This window comes from Podarcis liolepis, assembly GCF_965112155.1.
Source record: "Podarcis liolepis genome assembly, chromosome: 1".
Classification (NCBI taxonomy): domain Eukaryota; kingdom Metazoa; phylum Chordata; class Lepidosauria; order Squamata; family Lacertidae; genus Podarcis; species Podarcis liolepis.
In genome coordinates this window covers 129,590,138-129,618,084 of record NC_139554.1, presented here as the reverse complement: position 1 = coordinate 129,618,084, position 27,947 = coordinate 129,590,138, and the positions used below count along the sequence as shown (strand labels likewise).

The window sequence follows — 27,947 nt, the reverse complement described above, 5'->3', positions numbered from 1 at the left end:
TCCTTCTGCGATGAGGTTTCAATATTTTAATGTTGTATTTAGTTTTGTTTTTAAGTTGTATTCATTCAATTTGTTTTTATTATTGCTTGTTAGCCGCCCTGAGCCCGGCCTTGGCTGGGGAGGGCGGGGTATAAATAAAAATTATTATTATTATTATTATTATTATTATTAACCATGACTTAACATCAGTGAACAGCAAACTAGCACATCCTGCTCAATCATTCCCACTGATATCCTAGGCTGATATCCTAGCCTAGCATGAGCAGCAGACTAAGAACCTGGGAGCACCATGTCATCCCAAATGAAATTGTGGTTTGTTTCTCCCTAAACACACAACAGTCAGCAAGCAAGCAAAGAATGTGGTTTATCTAGTGTTTGTCCAGTAAATTATTCACTGTGAAGCATTTTCCTCATTGATTTTCTTCTTCTTCTTTTTTGGCCTTTCAGTGTCTACCACCCCAGAAAATTCTCAAGGTGCAGCATTGCAGAATACAAAGATTTTTTGCTCCGAGGGGGAGGTTCCTGTCTTTTCAACAAGCCAACAAAGGTACATTGATTTTGGGTGGACTGGATCCCAGCATAATTTATCCCTTGGGGAGAAAAGTGGCTTAGGGATGGGAGCAATTTTACATGGTTAGGAAAGGGTTAAGGAGATCTCCCTCCACTGGCCCCTTATTTAATTTGAAGACATTTGTCACTGAAATGCTGGAGCTGGGGGGTCTGCATCTCCACCAGAGGTCTGGTGGAGCTTTGTCACCATGCTGGTTCATAGTGGGCATGTGCAGTCATGCAGGTGCAAAAAAAAATATGTTATTATATTGATGGATTGAATTTAGATACTGCCCTATACCCTGAGGTCTCAGGGCAGTTCACAGAATAATTCAGTATGCGCCTGAATCATTTAATGATAAACAGTTGTGATCTTTTAAATAATAGTGCTTTGTGTATTTGTGTTTTTCAGTTGTTTGACACCACTGAATGTGGAAATGGGTATGTGGAACCAGGAGAAGATTGTGATTGTGGTTTCCAAACGGTACCATTTTTTATACACATATACCCAGTTATTTTATTCTTCCTATCCATAAGATGAAGTGTCCCTTAAAATGAAAGCTCAGATAATGCTTGCTTAACCATGAGGCTCATGGTGTATATTTTAACTACTGTAGCAAAATAATTGAGTCAGTGGGCCCTTATAAAAAGGAAATCATTCTTTCAGTGAGAAATTCATAAAAGAATTTTTAAGCTCCATGTTGTTTAAAACCTTGAGTTGTTCACCTTAATCGGACCATTTGAATCCAGAATCCTAAATAAAACGTATGCATTAAAGTTAATTATTATAGTTATTTTCTTCTTTATTCATACTTTAGTATATAAGATTCCTTGCACTGGATCGCGACGTAGTTTTATGGTACAACCATATATGAACACTGTCAATTTATCATTTTAGTCAATACATGATTGAATTGTTTGTATGATTGTTTGAGGTAGCTAACTTTGATTTTTAGTATTGATTGATCAGAATGTGTTTTCCGCAGGATTGCAAAGCAGATCTGTGCTGTAAGAAATGCTCACTTTCTAATGGAGCTCATTGCAGTAATGGTCCATGTTGTAATGAAACCTCCTGTCTTGTGAGTTTGTTTTTTAAAAACTTTTTTACCTTTGCTAGAAATATGGGCTAAACCGCCCTCTCTATGTGCTGCAATTGGCCGAAGCTAATTTAAGAGACTTTTAATGGGGCTCAGTAGCTGATACCATGATAAAACATCAGTATACAGTGAATTGATAATTACATGTCATAAGCAGTGATAGTGCAGCATCTGATAAATTATGTTTACAATGTTCTCTCAAAGCTCTTTACATTGGACACCTCTGTTGTATAAAAGTATACACTGATAGAATACTACAAATGCTCTTATTCTGCTTTCCTGTTCTTTGTTATTAGTAACACAAAAAACATTAATTGCTCTTCTCCTGGTTTCAAGATACAGAGGGAAGAGAAAGCTGAGTGTAGTCAGATGTGCATTCTGGACTTTAAGAACGCCAAAAAGCTTAAAAGTGAGATTCCATGGTCAGAAATACTCAAAGAGAAGGGAGTCCAAGATGGATGGGAGTTTCTTAAAGGTGGAATTTCGAAGGCCCAAATGCAGACAGTTCCAACAAGAAAGAAAAGTGGGAGGCATCTAAAGAAACCAGTGTGGCTACATAAAGAGCTTAGAGATATGAGCTGAGATTTAAGAAGGCCATTATTAGAAATGGAAGAAAGGGGAAATCACAAAGGAGGAGTACACACAAATAGTCAACAGTTGCAGGCTGTCAGGTGGGCCAAAGCTCATAATGAGCTCAGCCTTGCAAGAGAGGTTAAAAATAATAATAAAGGTTGATTCGGCTATGTTCGGAGCAAGAGGAGGAACAAGTGGTAGCTGGTCTGCGTGGAGAAGGCGAAGAAATGCTATTGGGTGGCAGGCAGAAGGCAGAATGAAAAATGACTCCTCCAAGTCCACCCCCTGTCTCTTCCTCCTCTGGGGGATGGCAGGAATCACTCTGGGCACTGTACCTGTCACAGCCACTCAGGCCCAGGATCGGTGTCTGAGATGAGAGCATAGAATCGATTTTTGCAGCTCCAATGACACAGCGCTGCTTCCTGACAGTCCTATTTCTGTGATTCACAGGCAATGTCTCTTGCAATGGGCCCTCTGTGTGTCTCTTGCAATGGGCGATTTTTCTCCTAGGGGCACCCCTCCTGTGTTGCTGCTCCAGCACAGTCACCTCAGCTCTATTGAGAAACTCTGCATCTTGTCCAGTGGTTTGAAGTGTGGCTAAGCAGCCCTCAAGCTACTGTACCTTCTCTTCCATCAAGACAGCCAGTTTGCACTTGCTACAAGTGTACTTTTGCACGTTCTCCAGCAGGAAGACAAACATGGCAGCTCTCTCAGCCTCTATGTCTTTTGGTCTTGTGCACACCATGAGACAGTACTCCGCCCACCCCCCGAAACTCTGCTAAATGCCCTCGCAAACACCCCTGTTCACGAGCTCCTGTTATGAACCCCCAGCAGCTGCAATGAGCTAAGTCTAACTTGCTGGCTGCTAAACTGCCCCTGACTTCTTTACACAGAAACAGCCACGGAGGCTGTCATTGAGAGCAGAGGAGTGATGCTGAGAGGGGCTGCTTAATCTCTTCCTTTCTTGTCACTTTTCCAGTCAAAATAAACACCTCCCCCCGCCCCAAATCAATTTGCCTTCTCACCAGTGGGGTAAAAAACGCATTCCTGTATTTAATCATTATTCCTACTCATTAAAGAAAAGCTATGCATGCTTGGAGTGATTTTTATTTAAGCCATCTTAGTTATCAATAAAAAAATCTTCTGACTTCCAGTTCTTTCCCCGAGGCTTCGTATGTCGCTCTCCAGTGAATGAGTGTGATATTACAGAGATCTGTCCTGGGGACTCTGGCCAGGTAATTAAGTTAGATGCTTTTCATACTACCTTGTAAAACAATGAAACCATTATTATTATTACTTTCATGATGACTGTAAGATTCTTTCAGCGAGAGGGAGATGTGGAGAAAATTAATTTATTTTGATCTAATTTATTATTGTGCATTCCTAAAACCTAGCCTGAATTGTGTTTTCCTAAAAGGAAACTCAGGCATCTTTGTACATCTTTGCTCGTGTGTGTGCGCGCGCAGTGGATTATCAAGTAAAGAAATGTCAGGGCAATTAATTGTAAGAGAATTAATCAATTAAAGATGCACAGACATGCTTACCCCATTTTTCTCTGATGTAACAGGTATTATTTTAAAAGAGGCATTCATTTTTGTGCGAAAGAGAGGGCGGATGCTCCAAAAATGATATGTGCAGTTTTATAGTTTGTACTCATGCTAAAGATAATTAAGCATTTTAAAAATCTGCTGCCCGGTTAATCATGGGTGTCTTTTCAATCCATTTAATCTAACCAATTAAGCAACCAAATGTTGCAGCCAACCTCAGTATTCATAACATTCTGTTTAATTGCTCTCTCTTGGTATTCTTTTGTCTGCCTATATACCAAATGTGTTGTCTTATAATTCAAACCTTTTAAATTAAATGATCCCTTTCATCCTTCAGTGCCCACCAAATCTTCATAAGCAAGATGGGTTTGCTTGTGATGCAAATCAGGTAAGTAAGTCTTTAAAATATATAGTAGAGAATATTTATTTTTTTGCCAGGCTATATTTTTTATCTCTTGGTCTTTTTATTTGCTATTTGCTTCATTTATTGTTTTTATGTTGTCTTAATTGTTGTGAGGCTTCTAGACACTTTATGTTTTTTTTTAAAAAGGGAAGTTTTTAATGTTCTATGTTTTGCTGTGTTTGATGTTTTAATTTATTGCAAGCCAGCCAGAGTGGCAGGAGCAACCCAGTCAGATGGGTGGTATATAAATAAATTATTATTTTCATTATTAAAGAAGAAAACTCAAGCTACAAAGTCTTTAGATAAAGAGTACATGTAAAATTCATGCTGTTCATTAACTCGACCTGTTCATTTTCTTAATGGTTGCCCCTGATGGCTAAGTTGTGTGTTGGAGCTGACTCCCTAAAAATTATTTTGACCCCTCAGTACCCCTAACAATTGGGCAATTTAAAATAATTGGGTGTTGCTCTTGTGGTGTTGTGACATCTCTGCTGTAGAGCTATTATAAAGGGCCTTCTAAAACTCAGTCACCTCTGCCACCTTGCACCTTTGCCACTTTGTGAAGTCCTCCACTAACCGTCTCCCGCAGTTGTGGTGCCACTGCAAGGTTTTGTGGCTCAGAAAACAGGAAGGAGCCCTCCTCTCTGTTTCCTGATCTCCAGCACCATTTTGCCAGGCTCCAAGGCACAGGGAGAAGAGGCTGCTTTGCAAGGTGAGTGGGAGGGCTTTTCTCTGGGATAGAAAGCAGAACGCTAGGGGGGCAGACTGCCTTGAGTGTGTGCATTGCCAATCTCTCTGTGTGTGTCTGCCCCCCTGCCTGTGCGTATGTTTCTGAATGTGTGTGTTCTGTATGAGTGTACAAGGCAGTGTGTGTTGGCCAGTTTTGCAATGCCCACAGCTGACCTATGGGCCTTAAAGAGTTGGACAGTCCTGAGCACGTGGCTCTTGGGCTGAAACAGTTTGGCCACCCCTGCAATAGTATTATCCAGCGCTCAGCCTGCATATATACTGTATTTTTCGCTCTATAAGATGCACATTTTCCCCTCCAAAAATTAAGGGGGAATGTGTGTGCATCTTATGGAGCGAATGCAGGCTCCTTGGCTTCAGCGATAGCAACGCGAAGCCTCCGAAGTGCAGTGGGAGCGCTCCTGCCGCGCTCCAGAGGCTTTGCGTTGCTTTCGCTGAAGCCTGGAGAGCGAGAGGGGTCGGTGCGCACCGACCCCTCTCACTCTCCAGGCCTGAAACCTCCAGAGGCTTCAGGTTCCTTTCGCTGAAGGGTAGGTGCCCCTTCAGCTAAGGCGCAGCACCCCTTCAGCTAAGCGGGAGGAGAAATGGAAAGGGCTCTGTTTCTCCTGCCGCTTCGCTGAAGGGGCGCTGCGCAGAGAGGGGGAGATTTTTTTTTCTTGTTCTCCCCCTCTAAAACAAGGTGGGTCCTATGGTCAGGTGCATCCTATAGAGCGAAAAATACAGTAACCCACCCTCAGCATTTAAGGAATCAGATTCTAACCTGCACTCGGTGTCTTCTAGGTGTGCTTCATTACGCCTGGAATGATCTCTCTCGCAACATTCTCTCCCTGCCCTTCGAATCCCTCATAACTTATAAACGTTAGACAATAGCAACATGACCATTCTGAGGTTGTTGGATACTGGTATCTGTGCAGCATCTGCCAATGGGGAAACAATCCAATTTTTCGCATGTTAAGATTTTATAGTGCTGTGGGTTAAACCACAGAGCCTAGGACTTGCCGATCAGAAGGTTGGCGGTTTGAATCCCCGCGACAGGGTGAGCTCCCGTTGCTCAGTCCCTGCTCCTGCCAGCCTAGCAGTTCGAAAGCATATGAAAGTTCAAGTAGATAAATAGGTACCGCTCCAGTGGGAAGGTAAAGGGCTTTTCCGTGCGCTGCTCTGGTTCGCCAGAAAGCGGCTTAGTCATGCTGGCCACATGACCCAGAAGCTGTCTGCAGACAAACGCCAGCTCCCTCGACCAATAAAGCGAGATGAGCGCCACAACCCCAGAGTTGGTCATGACTGGACCTAATGGTCAGGGGTCCCTTTACCTTTACTCTGAAGAAGCGGCTCTCCCACTGGGAACCATCAAATTGTAGGGTTTGGAAGGGGCCCTGGGGGGCATCCCGTCTCAGCCCACTGCAATGCAGGAATCTCCTACATGGAATACGGAGCAGTATTAATTTACGTTTCCTAAAGAGACTGACCCAGGAAACTGCTCCGAGCGTTCCCTTTGGTAACAGAGCAGCGTTGAAAAAGGGGAAAAGAAAAAAAAAGTATGTCTGTTGCTGATAAAATAGGTCAGCTTTTTCTTGTCCCTGTCTGAAAGACAAAATGTATATTAATTGCAGTTTGTTTCTATTTAGGGTCGTTGCTACAATGGAGAATGCAAGACGAGAGATAATCAGTGCAAATACATCTGGGGAGCGAGTAGGTTGATTTAAGTGTGCTGTATTCAGATGCAATTCTTTCTTGTTTGTGCTGCCTGCTTTTCCCTTTGGTATAATTTTTCAATTAAAATTGTGCTTTTCAGTAATTAAAGGTAATGTTCAGAAAAGTAATTTTTGTAGTTTTTAATACACATGCACACACACACACACACACACACACACACACACACACACACACACACTTCTTGTTGTTTAGTCGTGTCCGACTCTTCGTGACCCCGTGGACCAGAGCACGCCAGGCACTCCTGTCTTCTACCTCCTCCTGCAGTTTGGTCAAACTCATGCTGGTAGCTTCGAGAACACTGTCCCACCGTCTCGTCCTCTGTCGTCCTTGTGTCCTCAATCTTTCCCAACACCAGGGCCTTTTCCGGGGAGTCTTCTCTTCTTATGAGGTGGCCAAAGTATTGGAGCCTAAGCTTCAGGATCCGTCCTTCCTTTCCTCTATTTAAGTTTTTTTAGGACAGAAAAAGCCTGTCTCCATCTGCATTCTAGAGCCATCATGGTACTTATGGCCACATTCCATATATATGAGAGACAGGCCTTTCCTGTCCTAAGAAAACTTAAATAGAGGGAAGTCTGCTGCCTCCTCCTTTCTCTGGAGTCCTCTCAAAAGCCACTCTGTTTGGAGCCAAGAGACCCACCAGAATAATGTTGGGTGCAGTACTTAGGCTGTTAGCAGGAGAAGACAGTAGGAAAAAGTTTTCCTTCATAAACTTCCTCAAATAATCTTAGGCTCTAAACCCAATTTTTTTGTGATTCTCCACTTCTGCAGCAGCCCAGTGTCCCATTCTACATTTTTCAGGACGCTCCCTTGACCTTCCTCCGCCCAAGAAGCTTATCTTGGAGTAAGGAAGAGGGGAAGTTTTATTTCTGTAACTTTCTTAACTTAACCTTTGGATCTTTCTTCTTACTCATTTTTCACAATGTAATTTAATAAACTTTCAATGTACCGTCACTATGCATCACATGCTTTCCACTATGTGGTGGTAAAAAAATAACCTCCAAGTTCCTGGTGCATGTATTTATTTATTTTTATCAAGTACGTGATTCAGAAAGTGATTTTCAGACACACATGTTACGTTTGTAACATGCAAAGCATTTAGGACATTCACCTTTAAAAAGTAATGCTAGCAACCTCAGCAGTTCCTATTCTCTTGGCTACTTTTTAACAGAAGAAAATTTTGCTTGCCTGGGTATGTTAGTAGAAATTACTTTCACTTTTTCTTCCATAGAGGCTTCAGGATCTCATAAACACTGTTACGAGAAGCTAAACACAGAAGGCACGAAAAAGGGAAACTGTGGAAAGGATGGAGAGAAATGGATTCCATGCAACAAGCAGTAAGTTTAACCTTTTAGAATGAATATAAACGTCGTGGTTAGAAATTCCAATTAATGTTTTGTTTTTCTGAAATAAGAAACCTGCCTGAGTTCCTTTAGGAGGAAGGGTGAGATATAAGTTCAATAAATATGCAATAAAAGTTTCTGTAGAGAATTTAAACACATTTAGGATACAAGGCACTGTCTGTTGTGCTCAGCAGGGTCCTGAATTTCACAGCCCATTTCTCCATCTGATGCAGAGCTCATATTGTCTTTTAGTTATTTTCATTGCTTAGAAACACTTTGACCTGCTGATTTGTAGTGCTTTGTGTCACTACTCTCTACTATGCTGTGATCTCCTTTTAAAATTCTTTTACATTATGTAATCTGAATAGATGCATGTTCCATAAAGGGTGGAGAATAGGATCTGGCTGGTGAGTCAGGTACTCAGTTAACCCACTATCTACAGGCCACTTTGGCAGGTAGGCAGGGTAACCCACCTGTCAGTGGTCCAACAACACCATAACATCAGGTGGCCCAGCTTCAAATGAAATATTTTTTTCATTTCTTTGCAGCTTGGCTTAGGCTCAAGGGGTTACTGCAATGGTATGTTCCTTCAGCCTGTATCAGTGGGGATTACAGTCAGTGTCCATCAGCCGATTTCCTCCTTGCTTTTGGCAGGGATCTGTTGCTCTCAAGTTCCTGACCAAGAACTCTAAATGTGTAGTCTGTCCCACTGACCATTGGCTGATCAGTCCTGATTGCAATCTCAGCTTCAGCAGGATTCAACTGCACTTGGGAACAATTTCCATTTTACAAAATAGGTCGTTAATGTAGTATATTTTTATTTTATTTTACAGTGATGTGTTCTGTGGGTTATTGCTTTGTGCAAATCTTGATGGAGTTCCACGAATTGGCCACCTTCAGGGAGAAATCATCCCAACTTCTTTTTTCCACCAAGGTGTAGTAGTGAATTGCAGGTGAGTAGTGTCATATACAAGGTGTATTAATGCATTTTTAGCTGAATAATTAAGGTATATTTTGGAAGTTAACGTCTCAAGAACTAAAACCAAAGTTTTGTTTCATAAGACTTAAGTTTAGTTTACATTTCTATAGTACATGCCCCAAACATTCTCTTTTGAGTATTGGTATCATTGCCTTGTAGATACCAATTTTTAATATCAATGTTTCTAAAACTTACCTGCTTTTGTTCTTGCTGCCTCATTGAAATAATTCAAAGTTTTACTATTGACTTCAGTGTAGTCAATATAGTACTTGCTTCTCAGAGTATTTTGAGATCTGTGAGCTATTTACATTTGCTTACTTTCTAAACTTTTTAGTCATGCTAAGAGCATAAAAAAACTTCTTCTTCCAGTTGTGCCCACGTACTTCTAGATGATGATACAGATTTAGGATATGTTGAAGATGGAGCTCCGTGTGGTCCTCAGATGATGTGTATGGACAGAAGGTGTCTGTCTATCCAGTCTCTGAATATAAGCAGCTGCCCTATTGGTGCTAATGGAAAAGTTTGTTCTGGACATGGGGTAAGTCCCAACTAAGTTTTGCCCACTTTTCTAGTCCAGCTAAGATTAGTCCATATTCCTAGTTCAAGAAAAAAACCATTTTGTAGTGCTTCTCACCATTAACCTATATGTGTCTTCACACTGGACACTGAGAAAGAGATATTGGCTCTTTCCTCTCAGTACTTAGTTCTCTTTACCTGGCTGATATTCCAGCAGGTGCGTTCTGTGAACTGGGTTGTTTTTTCCAGTTGTGCCTAGAGCAGAACAACTTGCTGGAGATCTGGAAAATAAAGGCCACAATTTTAATTTCATTTAAGGACTGAGTGCTGCTGGATTAGGCCTTTCTCATTCAGCTGTCTCTTGTCAGTAACTAACCAGCTGCTACAGGAAGCTTTCAGTCTGCAAATGAGCACAAGAGCGCACTCACGTTCCCCAGCGTAAGGTATTCAGAAGCAAACAGCCTTTGATACTGGAGGTACAACATAGCCATGATGACTAATAGACAATGATTGGCGTATCATCTATGAATTTGTCTAATCCTCTTTTAAAATGGATGGCTCTCACCACTCTTCCTCATCCAGCCAGTCCCTGACAGGCATTTTGGACTGCTTCAACTGGATCTGTTTGCAACTCCTTCCAACACTCAATTTCTCCAGCTCTTCTCTCATTTCCAGATGAGAGTGGTGAATGCGAGTCCTTGGCCAAGGGTCTCCTTTATGCCTTGATGGGCCATGTTGGCCCTGGTTTTTAGACCTACTCAGGCTCCGAATGGAGCCACCATGACCGCTTCCTCTTTGCTTGGGTTTGCTGATCCAGCGTCCCATGTGATATCTGGATCTGAAGTGGGTGAATGTAGAAGAATGGTGTTTGGACAGCAGTGCCTGAAACTCAGGCTATTGATACCTTCATGGCATCCTGCATTCTTCCACAAAACAGATCATTCAAAGTACCTGGAAGGCTTTCATTGCCTTGTGTGCCTCAAAGATGATTTTAGCTTCTTCTGTGTCCATTCGGCAGGTACATTATAGCTTTCAGGACATCGTGCTACCATCCTTTCGTCCCAATCCAGTCCACCCTCTTGAGCAAGTTTGGCCTTGGATGTTTAATAGGCACTTGAGAAATGCTTGAATCAGGGGTGTAGCTAGCTGCTCCAGCACCCGCAGCAGCGGGGACAGGGCGATCTGCCCACAGAGGCAGGGTGGCGATCCGCCCAGGGGGGCACCGTGGCAAGCTGCCCACTGAGTCTAACTGGCGGACACAAGCCCCACGCTGCTGTTTCGGGCAGCGCGGGTCCCGAGGCACTGCGTCACTCCCAGGAGAGACACATGACACCCAGGGCGGACCGCACCCTCCGCACCTCCCTTCCTACACCCCTGGCTTGACTTGTACAAAGGACTTCCAGAGGGGGTGTTTGCATCTCTCTATCCATGAACTCCAAGAAATAAGTTTTCATTCTCCACTCTGGCCACTTGACTGTGGGCCTGCTCTGCATTGGTCTGTGACTCACTTAAACTGCTGGTGCAGTCTAATATCACAGCAGTCTCAGGCCACTCTGCTTTCACTGTGGATGCCTTTGCATCTAATGCTTCTGTTTTGGACATTTGCAGAGATGCAGCTTGATCTTCTCCAAGCGCCTTTGTTTCTTTTTTGTTGCTTCTCTAAACCCCAAACGCATTACAAGCTTGACATGTCTGCATCTGCTGGTGCTTCTTTTAGGAGATGTGTGTTGCAGCAGGTGGTTCCACAGAGCTGCACATGCTTTTCTTCACCTATGCTTATCTTGGGACTGCTTGAGTGTATTCCATCTGATGGACAGACACCGTAGAAAATGGTCCATTGTATTCACCTGAAAGGTGTCTGCCCCCATGTTGTTCAGTCTTTCTTCTCTGTCCTCAACTCTGTTGCATTTCCTGCCTTTGATCATGAGGTGGCAGTATAGCCCATCTCATGGGCATATGTCCATGAAAACCACCTTTCAGGTGACTACAACAGACTGTTCTGTAACAGAGGAAATCCTATACCCAGTAGAGTGTTCCAGAGGTTAAGCACATGGGAGATTGCAAAGATCCCCAAGGTTGGCAAACTTCTGATCCCCTTCTGACCCCCCTCTAGGCAAATGGTGAAGCTTTACTTAAGAGTAATATGATAATAATAATATTTTATTATTTATACCCCGCCCATCTGGCTGAGTTTCCCCGGCCACTCTGGGCGGCTCCCAATCAAGTGTTAAAAACAGAACAGCATTAAATATTAAAAACTTCCTGAACACGGCTGCCTTCAGATGTCTTTTAAAGATAGGATAGCTGCTTATTTCTTTTACATCTGAAGGGAGGGTGTTCCACGGGGTGGGCGCCACTACCGAGAAGGCCCTCTGTCTGGTTCCCTGTAGTCTCACTTCTCGCAATGAGGGAACCGCCAGAAGGCCCTCGGCGCTGGATCTCAGTGTCTGGGCTGAACGATGGGGGTGGAGACGCTTCTTCAGGTATACCGGACCGAGGCCATTTAGGGCTTTAAAGGTCAGCACCAACATTTTGAATTGTGCTCGGAAACGTACTGGGAGCCATTGCAGATCTCTCAGGACCAGTGTTATGTGGTCCCGGCAGCCACTCCCAGTCACCAGTCTAGCTGCCGCATTCTGGATTAATTGCAGTTTCCGGGTCACCTTCAAAGATAGCCCCACGTAGAGCGCGTTGCAGTAGTCCAAGCGGGAAATAACTAAAGCATGCACCACTCTGGTGAGACAGTCCGCGGGCAGATAGGGTCTCAACCTGCATACCAGGTGGAGCTGGTAGACAGCCGCCCTGGACACAGAATTAACCTGCGCCTCCATGGACAGCTGTGAGTCCAAAATGACTCCCAGGCTGCGCACCTGGTCCTTCAGGGGCGCAGTTACCCCATTCAGGACCAGGGAATCCCCCACACCCGCCCGCCCCCTGTCCCCCCAAAACAGTACTTCTGTCTTGTCAGGATTCAACCTCAATCTGTTAGCCGCCATCCATCCTCCAACCGAAGGAAGGGAAGTCCCACGGTAGTCTGGATGTCTCCTGCATCCCACCCAGGGAATGGAACACGGGTCCCTTTCTCTAAAAGCTCCTTCTGTTGGATGTGCAGGAGGCATCCAGCCTCACCCATTTCCTTTGGGCATCTGAAACACCTAGAAGTCTGTACTGTCATTTTCTGCTAATTTTGACGTGACAGGTTTGTGTCATGTGTGCCTTTCTTTCTTTGCCTCTGCTAATGCTCTCTTGCTTGCTCATGAAACTGGAAGTAGGGAGGAGCTGGCTGGTTTGTCAGAGTTTAATCATGTGTCACTATTTGTTCTGGACAAGGGGGGCGGGGGAGAGTTAACCCACTGTAAGTAAAGGTAAAGGGACCCCTGACCATTAGGTCCAGTCGTGGCTGACTCTGGGGTTGCGGCGCTCATCTCGTTTTATTGGCCGAGCATGACTAAGCCGCTTCTGGCGAACCAGAGCAGCGCACAGAAACACCATTTACCTTCCCGCCGGAGCGGTACCTATTTATCTACTTGCCCTTTGACGTGCTTTCGAACTGCTAGGTGGGCAGGAGCTGGGACTGAGCAACGGGCGCTCACCCTATCGTGGGGATTCGAACCGCTGACCTTCTGATTGGCAAGTCCTAGGCTCTGTGGTTTAACCCACATCGCCACCCATGTCCCACAAAAATATAAATGGATAAATGGATAGTATAAATGGATTTCCCCCTAAATAGGACTACTTACTTTACCTAGGAACTTTAACAGATGAACCAAGCATATGATTGTTTTTTATTATGTGGTAACATGATTTTTCTTTCAGGTATGCAGCAATGAAGCCACCTGCATTTGTAACTATACCTGGGCAGGGACAGATTGTAGCATGCATGACCCCAAAAGGAAAGAAGAAGCAGAGAAACCAAATGGACCAAAGGGTTTGTGTAATTTCAGTTTTTCTTCCCACCCCCAACTCTTCTATAATTACATTTTTGAGCAGGAAAATTTGGAGCAAAGTGCCCATGTACAATGCAGGTGTGTGTGTGTGTGTGTGTGTGTGTGTGTGTGTGTGTGTTTCTAGGTAAATAGCATTTATGCTAGGTATGCTAGGTGAAAAGCATTTATGCTTTTACCTGTAGCGTTCCAGAGGTGCTCACAGAAAATCATTATCTACTGTGAAAACTTTTTAGCTGTTGCCTTTTCTGTTTAATGACGTAGATCTAGGTAATATATTCTATTTGAAACCCATTGATAATCTTATATCCCAGTATGGCAAGGGGTTTGTTTGTTGGTTATTTCTATTTTTGATATATTATAACCATGACAAGAACACTTCAATCCTTTACAAATCTCTATTAGAGTTAAGTTTGGTATGGAGGAGGCTTACATTCTTAGGGGACATGAAATGCCATTTACCACACAATCCTGTGCATGTCTATTGAGAATTAAGTCCTGTTTAGTACTGTGGGGACTTAGCAGGAGTAGCAAACAAAGTTCCAGTTCTGTTTCACGACAGCTTCCACCATCCCTTGCCATTGGTCATAGTGTCTGGGCTGATGGGAGCTGGGAGGGCACCACGTTGGCCACCCCTCTGCCGCCTTAAATGTTTTGCCCAGTTATGCTATGGAGTCCCTTCTTTCATATGACTTCCTGAAAGTTTTTTGTATGAAGAAAAGTAACAAAAGCATCAAGAAATGTTCCAAATGTTAATTATTCTTAATTTTTTTGCATGCTGAAAAAGATCTTTGTTTTATTGTTGCGTGCTTAGCAGGCTTTAAATTTTGGGGTCTTTTAAAAGCCCTTTGAATCTATTAACCATAGCATCCCTAAAACCCAGTACTAAAAAGTGAACCAGCCGTAGCTTGACATTTTTGGGGGGAAATTGGTTTTAAATTTTCTCATTTTCAGTGCACCCTGTTAAATTTCCCATATTTTAACCTCTAGAATTTGGCGGACCATTTTTTGTTTACAATATAGCCCAGAATAGAGAAGATACCGTTTTTCAATGTATGGATATTTTTACTGGGTTGTGTTTGTTCGTTGTTGTGAGTATTTTGAAAATCTGTATTAGTACTTGAAGTTGATTAAAGTATGGTAGATACACCACTGCATGCAGAATTTACAGTGCATGCACTTTATTATAACATTATCAGTTTCTCTTAACAAAAGAAATAAACATTGGATCCTAGTGGTAATTCAGCATATTAAACTTTTACAAGTTTTGTAAAATATTAAAGCAAAGTTTCCAGAGGAAGAAATTTGGAAATAGTGCTTGGTACCTCATTCAGTTTGGGAAGTTGGCACCCCGTGCTTACTGTAAATCTCTACACTGATCTTTTTCAAGGGCCTCCTAATAGTGAGCCACAACATAGGAAGAAGGATAAGTTAAAGCTATCTCTTTGTCCAGTCTTACCACCTTCCTAAATGGATGGTCCAACAATATAGAATGTGCAATCCCTAGGGATTCTGTTCTCTAGTGGGAGGGGCAGTTGCCATCTTCCAGTTTTATTCCTCCTTAGGATACCGTTGGCAGACTTTCAGTGAGCCATTCCTGCTATGAGGTGAGTCTTTATTTCCTGATTCCTGTTTCTAAACCCTTTTAGAAATAATAATAATAATAATAAAAGAAATGGGTTGGAAAATGCTTTGGGAATGTGGAAGAAAGAAGGGCATTTGTAACTCGGAACACAAAATGAATCAAGATCCTAGATTCAGGTTAATCGAGACCCGATAGAGAGAGAGGAGGAGCCAGTCAGATTGAATGGGACCAATATGAGAAAGTGTGCTGTGTTGCGTTAGGAAGAGAATTAAAACCAGGGTCCAAAGAAGAGACATGTGCTGTGTACAGTGGTGCCTCGCAAGACGAAATTAATTCGTTCCGCAAGTTTTTTCTTCTTGCGGGTTTTTCGTCTTGCGAAGCACGGTTTCCCATAGGAATGCATTGAAAATCAATTAATGCGTTCCTAGGGAAACCGCTTGCCAGGCTGGCGGTGCGGGGAAGGGCTTTTCTCCGCACCGCAAGCCTTCAGGACAGGTACGGGAACAGAGGGGAAGGGGCGCAGCGCTTTCCCTCTGTTCCCGGGGCTTGCGTGGGAGGAGGGTTTTTCCTCCCCACCGCCAACATTCAGAACAGCATTCTGAATGTTGGCGGTGGGAAGGAAAACCCTCCTCCCACCCCAAGTCTTCAGGAAAGCCATCCGATGCCGGGCGGCGGGAGAAGGCTTTCCCCCTCCCCCTCCCGGCATCGGAGCTTCGTCCCGATGCCGCGCGGCGGGGGGAGACGTTCCCCCTCCGCCGCCGGGCATCGGGGCTTCGTCCCGATGCCGCGCGGCGGGAGGAGAAGTTCCCCCTCCACCGCCCGGCATCGGGGCTTCCTCCCGATGCCGCGCGGCGGGGGGAGACGTTCCCCCTCCGCCGCCCGGCATCGGGGCTTCGTCCGGATGCCGCGCGGCGGGGGGAGACGTTCCCCCTCCGCCGCCCGGCATCGGGGCTTCGTCCGGATGCCGCGCGGCGGGGGGAGACGTTCCCCCTCCGCCGCCCGGCATCGGGGCTTCGTCCGGATGCCGCGCGGCGGCGGGAGGCGTTCCCCCTCCGCCGCCCGGCATCGGGGCTTCCTTCCGAAGCCGGCGGCGGGAGGAGGTCCGAGGACAGTGGGGAAGACGCGCTGCGCTTCCCCGCTGTCCCTGAGATTTCCCTATGGGCTGTCGTCTTGCGAAGCAAGCCCATAGGGAAATTCGTTTTGCGAAGCGCCTCCAAAACGGAAAACCCTTTCGTCTAGCGGGTTTTCCGTCTTGCGAGGCGTTCGTCTTGCGGGGTACCACTGTACATGGCAGAGAATTGTGCATACAAGCCAGGACTTTGATTCTCAATTTCACCGTAGCGGTTCTCAATGCTGAAGAGCAGTTGGAAAGGCAGCTTTTATCTTTGGCAGTGTGATGTGCTAATGCATAATTGGGCAGCAAAACTCTGTCTGCATATCCATATTTGCTTGCATACTTTTCTTGTATCCCAGTGAAAAAAATTCCCAGTGATGGTCCATTATCTAAGGATCAAAATGCCCTAGATCTGAAAAGATAATCTGCTTTTGATTTATACTCTGCAGCATTCCAGCATATGCCACTAATTTATTATTTTACTTCTTCATAGCCAACCAGTCACTTATTTAAAAGCATTCATGAAACAAAAATATTTTCTGAAAGAAGTAGGTTAGAAACTAAGCTTAAGATTAAGGTGACAGGGATTCTGTTATGAGAACCTTAAACCTGTTTAGCTGTATTTGGGACATATGAATAGGTGAACATATAAAATTATCTTCTGAAATCAGAGTGCATTCGACATTCAAACAAAAATATCAAACTCTTTCATTGCATAACATTTTTCTCTGCTCTCCCTATCTTTAAAATTGTGAGCATTCAGCAAAACCTAAACAAGCTCTTCAAAGAAGCATTGTATCGGTTAAGTGTTTAACTATGTAAATCAGGAAAAAACCAGATTTGTAGGGTTTTTAAAAGATTTGTCTTATAGATAGATTGTCTTATCAATTATAATACCATATATTTATGCATTTTTAATTATTACAGATGTTATATAAACCAGTAAGTTATGTTAAGATAATTGATTAACTTCTGTTCCTGATGCATAATTGCATTTCTGTCAGAACTTATCATCCATCAGTTGCTTTTTCATTTTTCTGTATTTCAGGATCTAAAATCAGTGTCAGTTTCAGATATAGATAAATACACTGAACTCTGAAATATATAATTAGCCAGAATGTCTCTAATGGATTATAATAAAAGTTAAACTATTTTTCCTGAAAAGCTAATTTTCAGTGGGCTATGGTAACAAATTTAACTGTGAAATCAGGATAATTTGCCAACATTTTGTAATCAGATATCCATATTTCCCAAATTCATCTAAGAAAAGAGCTTCTATCTAAAACACAATTTAAATTCAAAAAATCTTTACCCTTCTAGTTGTTTCTGTAGTTGTCTGTAACCAAAACTACAAAATTAGGCATTAGTATGGAGGTTCCATGGTTTTTGTTCTAAATTGTAGTTCAAACACACCAAGCCAACCCAATTTGAACTTTAAAATATGAGAGACAATGTTTTATTCTTTCATGGAATGGCTTCCTATCTCTGTGAATGAAATAATCAGTACATGTAATGAGTCACAGAGATAAAATCCAAAGCCTGAATAATGATTGCATTTGTTTTTTAAATTCATGGTAGGTTTTTTAAAAAACAAAATGTTATGTGTAAACACAATGCATAAATTGATATATACCTTCTTTCATTTCTAAGTGTGATAAAGGTAGAAGGAATTTATTCAAAAAAAGAAATAAACTACATTCAATATAATAGTTGGGGCTCTTGAAGAAGAATAAATGTCAAGAAAAATTATAGGGTGGTGTCCAAATAACATCCTTAAGGACTTGTGCGTGGTCAGTGGGAGTTTTGACCTGCACTACATAATAAATGGTTTTTGAGCCTTTGGTCACTACCAAAAGATGATTGCATGCAACACAGGGAATGCTGCTAGAGTTCAAAGCATCGCTGACCCTAAAAACTAGTAATACAGTTCTTTAATCCTGGCCCTACTTTTTCAAGAGTTGTTGTCCCCAAACAATTACATATTTGGGTGTTACGTAATAGACCAAATAGACCAAGTCATGTCACTAATCTTGGTGTGCTAAAGAAGAATGTTTTCTGGGTAGCTTGTAGGAAAGATAAGAAATTTGATTTCTTTTGTGCTGGATTCTGGAGACAGTAGAGGAAGGTAGAAAGCAGAGCTGAGACCTCCCTTCTCTTTAAGAATGAGCTAAATAGGTAATTAAGTGTCTTCAGATAAGTGCAACATCTATTAATTCCATTGTTTCCACTTGGAAATATATTAAAAGTTAAAAATAAACTAGTGGTCTTTTTATTTGTCTCTAACATTTCCTTGCTGTTCCCTGCAATCCTAAGTAGGCCTTATAATGAAATATGACAACATAGAAACATAGCTGTCAACTTACAGATTTGAAAATAAGGGACCAGCAGCCAAAATAAGGGACCTGCAGCCTCACCTGTTCCAGGCACTCCAGTCTTCCTGTCCTCCTGCAGTCTGGTCAAACATGCTGGTAGCTTCGAGAACACTGTCCAACCAACTTTGTAACCAGAGGTTCAACTGAATAGAATCTGAATCACATGCACCACAAGGCCTATGCAGCCTCAACTTAAGATGGCTCCCCGGCCTGGCTTTGCACTGCAAAGTTTGCAGCAGCACGTGCAACAAAATGGCGTCCAGCATTCAAAAAACCCCTCAGCTTGCATTAACTAGCCACACACAAGGCATGCAAGCTCCACCCCCCAGTCGTTCTTAGACTTCTTATAGGGTGAGCAACACAGCCAAGCAACACAGCTGGAGCTTCCCTCCTCCCTGGCCGGGAGGGAGGGAGGGAGAGGAGCTGCTTCCTTTGAAATTTAAGGGACATCATTTAAGGGACATTTAAGGGACATCCATCAATAAGGGACAGCAGCGGGACATGGCGCTGGAATAAGGGACTGTCCCTTCAAATAAGGGACACTTGACATCTATGCATAGAAACCTTTAGAGAAAGTGGTAGCCATGAAGTTTATATGATGCACAAGTTTGGTACATCTTCCAGTAACATTGCTACTTGGAATGCTAACTTCCCATAAAATTGGTCAAGATGCTTCGCTTGCATAACGAAACGTAAGGTGCAGTGAAGAATATACCTGGAATTCGGCCCATAGTAAGAGAGCGCAAGGAATTTTCAGCCGTGTTTCTAAAACACTCATAAATGTAAACAACGCATTTCTTGTGTGCTTGGCTTTATTGGTTGGTATGCAGTATACCTGTGATGTTACAAAATAGTTTCGTTATTTGTGAAGGTTTAAAAATCGTGTCCCCTCTTAAAATGGAAATGGGTACTGTATTGTGTAGGCTGAGAAAATATTTATAAATTCTGGGAGGCCCAAGACATGGAGGGCATTGCCATAGAGCTTTAATGGCCTTTGGCGATATGCATATCTGCCGTTCATTCTTTACAACAGGAGACCCATGCACACACCTCCCATTTACAGTCTATCCCCCTCTTCCCCAGAATCCTGACCGCTTGTTCTCAGAGCGAGTAACCCTACATGCCAGACCGTGTTAAGGAAAGGAACGGCTGCTTTAATATATATAGAACGTGAATGGTTTTCTTTCTTTTAATGACCAGTGTGTTGCAGTGTATGGAGCTGAATGCCAGCTTGGGTGGTTGGGTGGGGGGAAGCAAAGAGAATACAGAACTCCATTCCCCCGCATGTGGCTGCACCCATGGGGGCATGGATCACACCTATTATTTACAAAGCACTGCTCAGTTACAAAATAGAGGTAGCTTTTAAATAGGTGACGTGCATCACATTCAGGCAAATATAATCTCTGATAATTCCGTAATTCTAAATGGCTGTAAAAATCAAATGAAAGAAAGTATTTTTTATCATTTTGGGGTGCCATTTAAAATTCTTCTTTTCAGACATCTTCTGTGTACATGATGACTTGCTTTTTAAAAAGTGTTCCCTTTTCCCTCTATACAGTGAGCATGGCCACTAACAGACTTATAGGTGCAGTGGCAGGGACCATTCTGGCCCTGGGGGTGATTTTTGGAGGCACAGGGTGGGGAATAGAGTAAGCATATTTCTTAGTCTAAGAGTTTCATGTTTGGTGCCTAGTGTGTGAGGTAACTGTACGCATCTGAGCCCTCTGTGTACTATCCCATTAGCTTTGTGTTCTGTGGTGACCGTATTTGTCATGTGATTTGGATGTCTGTGTCATGTGATATGCTCATGCAGTGTTTAACCCTCTCCTGTCTGGGACAATGTGGGGCATAAAACAATGTATGTGAATCTTATATAATGCAGTTCGATGTTTACATGTTTTCTATGCTCTAAATTATATAAAAAGATTTTTTAAAAAAAAAAAAAATAGTCATTGCCAAATGCTTTCTAATAGACAACTTAAGACTATTTGATAAAATTTGGTTTATTGCCATTGGAATTAAGTGTAACAGTACGTAAACAATCCAAGTTGAATAATAAGAAAGTAGAATTGCTTGGGAACAATAGCCAGCTTTTAATAACTGTTGACTCTTCTTTCTCTAGGGTTTTTAGTAGGCCTAGACCAATAGTGTTCCATGTTCCATGTTATGCTCTGATTCAGTAGGGAAGATCTGTACATGAAAACAGGCTTCTGCACATAAAGCCAACAGATAAACAGATATTATTGCTGGATGTGCAGCCTCATCTGTACCACAACACTCATTAGGCCTGGCTAGAGGTGTCTTTTGATGTTTATCCGAAGTCATCTGTTACACGTGTCTAAAGATGGATTGGGGCTTTAAAACTATATGGATATTTGCTATATTATAGTGAGATAGATCAGTTTCTGTTATGAACACATTGATTGACATTTATGCCATCCATCCATGGAATTAGAAATAGATACGGGATAAAACCATTTGGTATTCTTTGTGGAAATATATCACAGACCAGGTTTAACCTTTCACTGCAGTTATTTCTTTGTGTTTCTTTTCATTTTTAACAGTGAGCAACTCACCTGTATTTTGCTGACTGTTCCCTTAAACACGATCTCTTTTTTTAATAGGGTCAACAAGTTATTTTGCTCCTATAATTTCTATAATAATTTTAAAATGTATCTGCACACTCTGTGTATCAGCCTCAGGTTATATAATGGCCGGAAGTGACAAGGACACTGGTTTCGTATATCCACGATTTTCTATCATTTGTCTTACATTAATGACAGTAGAGTTTGTATTATTATTATTATTATTAAAAATTGAGTTAAGGAAGTTCATAGAAAGTAGGTTTCCCATCTGCTCCGCGCTTCCCCCAAGAGGAAGGAGGCTGGTTTGAGGAGAAGGGGACAGGAAACTCAACATTGCATGAATTTCCTTAACTGCGAATCCTACACATTGTCTACTCGTAAGCGAGCCCTGTTAATTTGAGCCAGACTCCCAGGTAGGCGCCTATAAGATTTGCAGCCACTGATTTATCAAAGCCCAGTTTGGGGCGTTTTCCCCATCCTAGAAGTTCCCTCTGCCCTTAGTTTTGGAGCATATCCCCTCCCCCCCCCAGCCTTGCTGAGTAATGCAGGGAAGGGAGGCAACAGGAATCATTCCTCCTGTGTATGTATTTAAATTAACTTACTTCAATATGCACATAGTTATTTCTGGTAATAATTATTACAACAATCTGAATTTTTCAATTTTTCTTCTTTGATCTGGAAATTAAGCAAAAAGGCAGAGAAAGCAGGTAGAGATAAACAAATTTTGCATGCTAAAGTAACCCAAGCTCACCTCATTTCCACTGGCAACTCCTAGGAAGGGTGTGGAATTGCCTTTGGGGTGATAACCCAGGCTTAATCCAGACAAGACTGAGGGGCTAGAGGTGGGGAAGCTGGCTGATCTAGGAGGAGTGACATGACTGGGACTTCACTCCTCCAAAGGACCAGCTTTGGGGGTTGGCTGTGGAATTGCCTGTGGAAGTGTAGGTGAGGTCTAGGACTGCCTTTTAGCAGCATTACATTCGTTTGTGTGGGCAAAAGGTCCTTCGGATAACTCAGTCCCAAACACATTGAAGGCTTTAAAGATTCAAGACAGCATTGTGAGTCGGGTCTGAAAATGCACGGGTGACCAGTGCAGCTGATACAGATGCTCCATTCATCTTCCTCTCATCAGCAACCAAACAGCAGCATTCAGTACCGGTTGAAGTTCAGACTGTCCTCAAGGCAGTACTATGCACATCACATTTCAGCCTTAACTGGTGACTGCTGCATAGACTACCAAGGCAAGGTCCAATCTCTCCAGAACAGTGTTGCTATGTGATCAGCATTGATTTCCTTATAGGCAAACTCCCATTCTTGGGTGGCAGAAGGCAATCTTCAGTTCACCACATGTTTTATGCCTGCAATTTTTGTCTGCTTAATAATTTCTGGAATGTGTGCACAGAGGTGCCCAGTGTATTTGTTTTATACAGTGTTTGCTTTCTTCTCTTTTTATAGCCACATTTGGCAAAGATTTGTTTTTTGGCAACAAACGAGGTCTGCTTTTGTGTCAATAATCCTTGTATAGTTGCAGAATATCTGAAACAACAAACATAACAAAATACGGATTATAAAAACATAACCTTTGCTCTACTATCTTATTTTATTTATAATGAAGGTTACAAATCCTTCCAAGACGAATTTACAATTAGCATTAAAATAAATTCTTTCAAACCACAATAAACAACATATAAAGTCATCAGCATCCTTTCCCACAGGGCAGTTGGTGACAGGTGGCCTTTTGGGTGATGGAACAGAAGAATCCAGATGGAGTAGTCTTATTGGCCCATTTGTTTGGCTGGGTCCTTCCCACAGGGCAGTTGGTGGGGTGGGAGAGAGTCCATCTAGAGCAGACTCTGAGGCCTCCAGGAATCCTTCCCACGGGGCAACTGATGGTGGACGAGCCTGTGGGAAGGTGAGGAAGATATTTCACCTGGAGCGTTCTTTGATTTTTCCCCCCCACCTGCCTTTTTGGGACTCACTCCAATGCAGCAAGGGTGAGGTCTGGTGAAGTGACGGGGTTCTATGCAGAGATTGCCTTCGGGCATGGTCTATTTAGCAGGGGGAGGCAACACAGGTAGAATGTCTCACACTATATTTGCACAGATGGACAACTGGACAGTGTCATTCTTACAGCATCGGTTATGTTTTGTGGGGAAACTGATATCAAGCAGCTCACACCCACCCACTCCCTGTCCCTCAACAGGTAATAAAATCAGATGTTCCTGTGCTAACCATCTGTATCCAGGAGGGGAAGGGATCTAGGGATAAATTTCCTGCTCCTGGGCATTAGGACCAGGACTAAAATGAACAGTTGCTTGCTCCACAAAATGATTTCGAGCAGGTGACAATATTCGGCCTACATTTTCTTTCAAATACTGGTGCTTCTGTTTAAATGTGAATTTTTAGCAGCAGCATGCAAACAAAAATATTTTTAGATCACACAGCAATATAAACAGAAAGTCTTAAACCCTATGTAGGTATGCTTTTTCTCCCTTGTTCCCTGGGTGGTGCTCTTTTGTTATTAGGACCAAGTGTATTGAAACTAATCTCACAGCATAATGTTCTTTACAAAATTCATGTACTCCGATAAACAGTGACATTCTCTCATCGATGCAGCTGGAGAGTCAAGGGGTCGAAAAGAAAGGCCTCTTGGACCCATTAGTTGCCCCTGCTTGCTCCCCTTCTGTGGTTGCTTCTTCTCCGAAAGTAATTCAAACACCGTTAAGAGATTGGATATAAGCTTTTTCAAACGGTTGACTGTCTTATCAAAGCAAAAAACAGCAAAAACACCCTATGACTTCTAATATTTGAATGTTGCAGCATGGTTAGGTATATGTAATAGTAATAAGTTTGGATACATTTGAACTGGAGTTGGGAGTTTCAGTAACAGCAGATATTCTGGTAAGGAATTAATTTGGAAATGCAAACAGGGTGGTATCCAACTAAAACATACTTGGAATTGGCCCATTAAAATCAGTGGAATAAGTCCATTGATTTCAGTGGGTTTATTCTGTGTATTCATGTTTGAGCAAGAGAGAGATTAAATAAGTTTGGCCCTTTTGACAATGTTTGTTTAAAGAAACTGAATAGCACACTTATTAAAAATTGCTTGATTACATTTCCCTTGATGTGAATTAATTAAGTGGTTGGTTCTTATGTCTTTCTTCCCATAATCCTTTGTCACAGGTCCTAGCGCCACCAATCTTATAATAGGCTCCATCGCTGGTGCCATCCTGGTAGCAGCTATTGTCCTTGGGGGGACAGGATGGGGTTTTAAGTAAGCAATGCCGCATGTCTTCTCTTCAGTGGCTATGGCATATCTCTCTTCTGCTTACATCACTAAATTTTGAGTTCCTGCTACAAGATCTCTGGTAATATTTTACTATAATAAATCTGTGTTTAGTGAAGGGGCTAAAATATGCGTTACAAAATCTCAAAGTTGTCACCAGGATGCAAAGTTGTCAAAATGGCAAAACCAGTAGATTAAGATTAACGGCCTCAATGAATGTGAGCCAGAATGCTGGTTTAAAATGGGGAAAGTACAGTGGTACCTTGGTTTACGAACTTAATCCGTTCCAGAAGTCCATTCTTAAACCAAAGCATTCTTAAACGAAGGCGTGCTTTCCCATAGCAGCGGGGGACTCAATTTACAAATGGAACACACTCAACAGTAAGCGGAACATGTTCTGTGTCCAAGGCAAAGTTCACAAACCAAAACACCTACTTCCGGGTTTGCAGCATTCTTAATCCAAGTTGTTCATAAACCAAGCTGTTCTTAAACCAAGGTACCACTGTACTGTTTATCTACTTGTGCTGTTATAAACACCTTATAGGAAGTTTCCCATTATGGTAGGAATTCTAGAGTCTAGATGTACCTGCGCCTGAACATGCTCAGATATCCAGGAACTAGAATATAAAAATATACACCAGATTGACAAATTGTATGAATTTGTACCTTCTCAGGGGATCTCTTCCAGTGGTAAAGCAGTGAGCTGCTTTAATCATGCAAAGTACAGCCCTGAAGGTTGGTGCCTCATTACAAGTCTGCTGGCAGCCTGCCCTCTGCGTTCACAGCAGGCATGGAATGATCAACCTAGCTGTCTGAACTGATTTTTAGAGCAAAATTAGAAAATATGGAGAATGCATGGCTGTTGTCCTGTAAGCAACAGTTGGTATCAGTGCAGCACCTTGACATGACCTTGTCTTTTGAAAGTTTCTTTGTCCTCAGTGCTTCTGCTTAGCTGCTGCTTGCTAGCACAAGGGAATTTTCAGCACAGTGAAGCCATGTCGTGCATGTTACCTTGCTAGAAGTAACACAAAGCATTTGAGGGGAGGGAGGGAGGGAGGGAGATGGTGCTGATGGGTTCTCAATAGGCGTGCATTCTCCATCATGCTAGTTCTGCTGTTGAAGACTGTTGTTATGTACAGATGCATTTAAAAGATGAAAAACCGCTTTGGGTAAGGGAAAGGTTGAGACCTAATTCCTTCCCTGCCAGTCTCTACTCAAACTATATATTCCCTTCTCCTCCCCACCCCCAACAGCTTTCCCCACTGTAAGGTTTTGAAATTTGCTAAGGCATTGAGATGACAAAAATTTAAGACATACTAGTCAGTGCCTGGTGAGTAAGTTTGTTTATGGAAACTTGTTTGCAATCTCTGTTACTCTTTTGAGAAATCCTTTTTCTCAGAGAGTTTACTTGGGAACCATCCCTTTCATTTATAAGATAACTGCTAACATTAAGATGCTGTGAGATGTGAACCGCCCTATGGATGAAGGGCAGTATAATAAGTAAATAAATAAGTATGTTTCACCAGTTGTAATTAGAAGTGAAGATTACTGTGACGCAATAGTCCAACAGCATGATTAATAATAATAATAATAATAATAATTTATTTATATCCCGCCCTCCCCAGCCGAAGCCGGACTCAGGGCGGCTAACAACATTAAAATAATACAACATTCTGAAAACATTTCATTATAAAATTAATTCAAATCAAATTGATGGCAACCATTGGGTTAGAGTTCTGTGAAGATTGCCAAAGGAGGGAGTCAGGCTGTTCCCTGGCCAAAGGCCTGGTGGAACAGCTCTGTCTTGCAGGCCCTGTGGAAAGATGTCAAGTCCCGCAGGGCCCTAGTCTCTTGTGACAGAGTGTTCCACCAGATCAGAGCCACAGCCGAAAAAGCCCTGGCTCTAGTTGAGGCCAGCCTAACTTCTCTGTGGCCTGGGACCTCCAAGATGTTTTTATTTGAAGACCGTAAGTTCCTCTGTGGGACATACCACAGAGAGGCGGTCCTGTAGGTACGAGGGTCCTAGGCCGTATAGGGCTTTCTTAAGGACACCAAGATGGCTTCCTCTATTGTAGTATCAGAAGCATCTTCTCTTATCTCTTTGCACACCCTTCGTACCAGATGGCTCTTGCTGTCAATATTTGACAGCACAGATCATCTGGGGAGAGAAGGAAACACTTGGATTTGTTTAAGTTCTCCCTTCCTGAATTGCAGAGGGTTGGACTGGATGTCCCTCGGGGTCTCTTCCAACTCTTCAGTTCTATGATTCCACCTCCTCCTTCCCTCCCTATTCAGTAGGTGATCTGCACTATCTTTCCCTATATATAGCATTGTAGTTTGGGGAAGGTTCTGTGAATGCAGCCGCTACAATTACAGTGGTGCCTCGTGAGACGAAATTAATCCGTTCCGCGAGTCTCTTCGTCTTGCGGTTTTTTCGTCTTGCGAAGCACGGCTATTAGCGGCTTTAAGAAAAAGGAAACAAACTCGCAAGACGTTTCGTCTTGTGAAGCAAGCCCATAGGGAAATTCGTCTTGCGGAACGACTCAAAAAACGCAAAACCCTTTCGCCTAGCGAGTTTTTCGTCTTGCGAGGCATTCGTCTTGCGGGGCACCATTGTACTGTTGCTAGGATTGCCTAAGAGCCACATTCGTTGTTGGCCCAACAGATTCCACACATACTCTTGCCTATGCACACACATGCAGACACAGACACACACCCACCCTGTTGCTGATCTGCACAAAGCAGTTGTTATCACACTCTCCGCTCATCAAATGATCAGCCTGATATTTGTGGAGTGGATGATTTGCGTGTCTTTCGAGGTACTGGCTCTGCCCACCCTAGTGCAGTGTCTACATAAAAATAATTATTTTGCCGCTGCCACCAAAATTGTGGAGTCTTGGTGGCTGAGCAGAAATAAATTATTCAGAGGTTGGATTAGGTCCCCAAACTTTATGCCATTCTTCATGCCATTCAAAACATTCACTTGAAGGTGTTAGTTTTATTGAGATGAACCCCATTAAATTAATAACACAGCCAAGCAACATAGTTGGAGCCTCCCTCCTCCCTGGCCAGCAGGGAGGGAGGGAGAGAGAGGGGATGCTTCCTTTGAAATTTAAGGGACATCATTTAAGGGACATTTAAGGGACATCCATCAATAAGGGACAGCAGCGGGACATGGCGCTGGAATAAGGGACTGTCCCTTCAAATAAGGGACACTTGACAGCTATGCATAGAAACCTTCTATAGAAGCCTTGCATAACGAAACGTAAGGTGCAGTGAAGAATATACCTGGAATCAAAGGACAAATTCGGCCCATAGTAAGAGAGCGCAAGGAATTTTCACTTGAAGGTGTTAGTTTTATTGAGATGAACCCCATTAAATTAATAAACCACCCATTACCCATTCTTAACCACCTGTGATTTATTATCGTTCGCAATTGCTCTCAATCTTTCAATGTAAATAGTCATAAATAGCTACGCTGAGATGGTATTGCTTGAGCATTTATTTATCACGTCGTTTTTTTACATACAGAATTATGACATAAATTCAGATGTGATCAATATTGCAGTTCACATACGATCAGGATATATAATG

At 42.8% G+C, this 27,947-nt stretch overlaps 1 protein-coding gene across 3 annotated transcripts in view; it reads left to right on the top strand.

The window, feature by feature from the left end:
• ADAM23 (ADAM metallopeptidase domain 23) overlaps positions 1–27,947 on the top strand; it is a 74,518-nt gene that overhangs the window by 37,020 nt on the left and 9,551 nt on the right. For 2 of the 3 annotated variants that reach the window (XM_083473121.1, XM_083473122.1), the window contains exons 15-24: positions 448–547; positions 962–1,033; positions 1,536–1,628; positions 3,374–3,454; positions 4,104–4,154; positions 6,542–6,605; positions 7,858–7,963; positions 8,803–8,922; positions 9,318–9,486; positions 13,281–13,392. In XM_083473121.1, the coding sequence (XP_083329247.1) occupies positions 448–547; positions 962–1,033; positions 1,536–1,628; positions 3,374–3,454; positions 4,104–4,154; positions 6,542–6,605; positions 7,858–7,963; positions 8,803–8,922; positions 9,318–9,486; positions 13,281–13,392 (968 nt within the window). Of the gene's footprint in view, positions 1–447; positions 548–961; positions 1,034–1,535; positions 1,629–3,373; positions 3,455–4,103; positions 4,155–6,541; positions 6,606–7,857; positions 7,964–8,802; positions 8,923–9,317; positions 9,487–13,280; positions 13,393–24,250; positions 24,342–27,947 lie in introns of all 3 variants that reach the window. The other variant, XM_083473123.1, reaches the window with a different exon arrangement.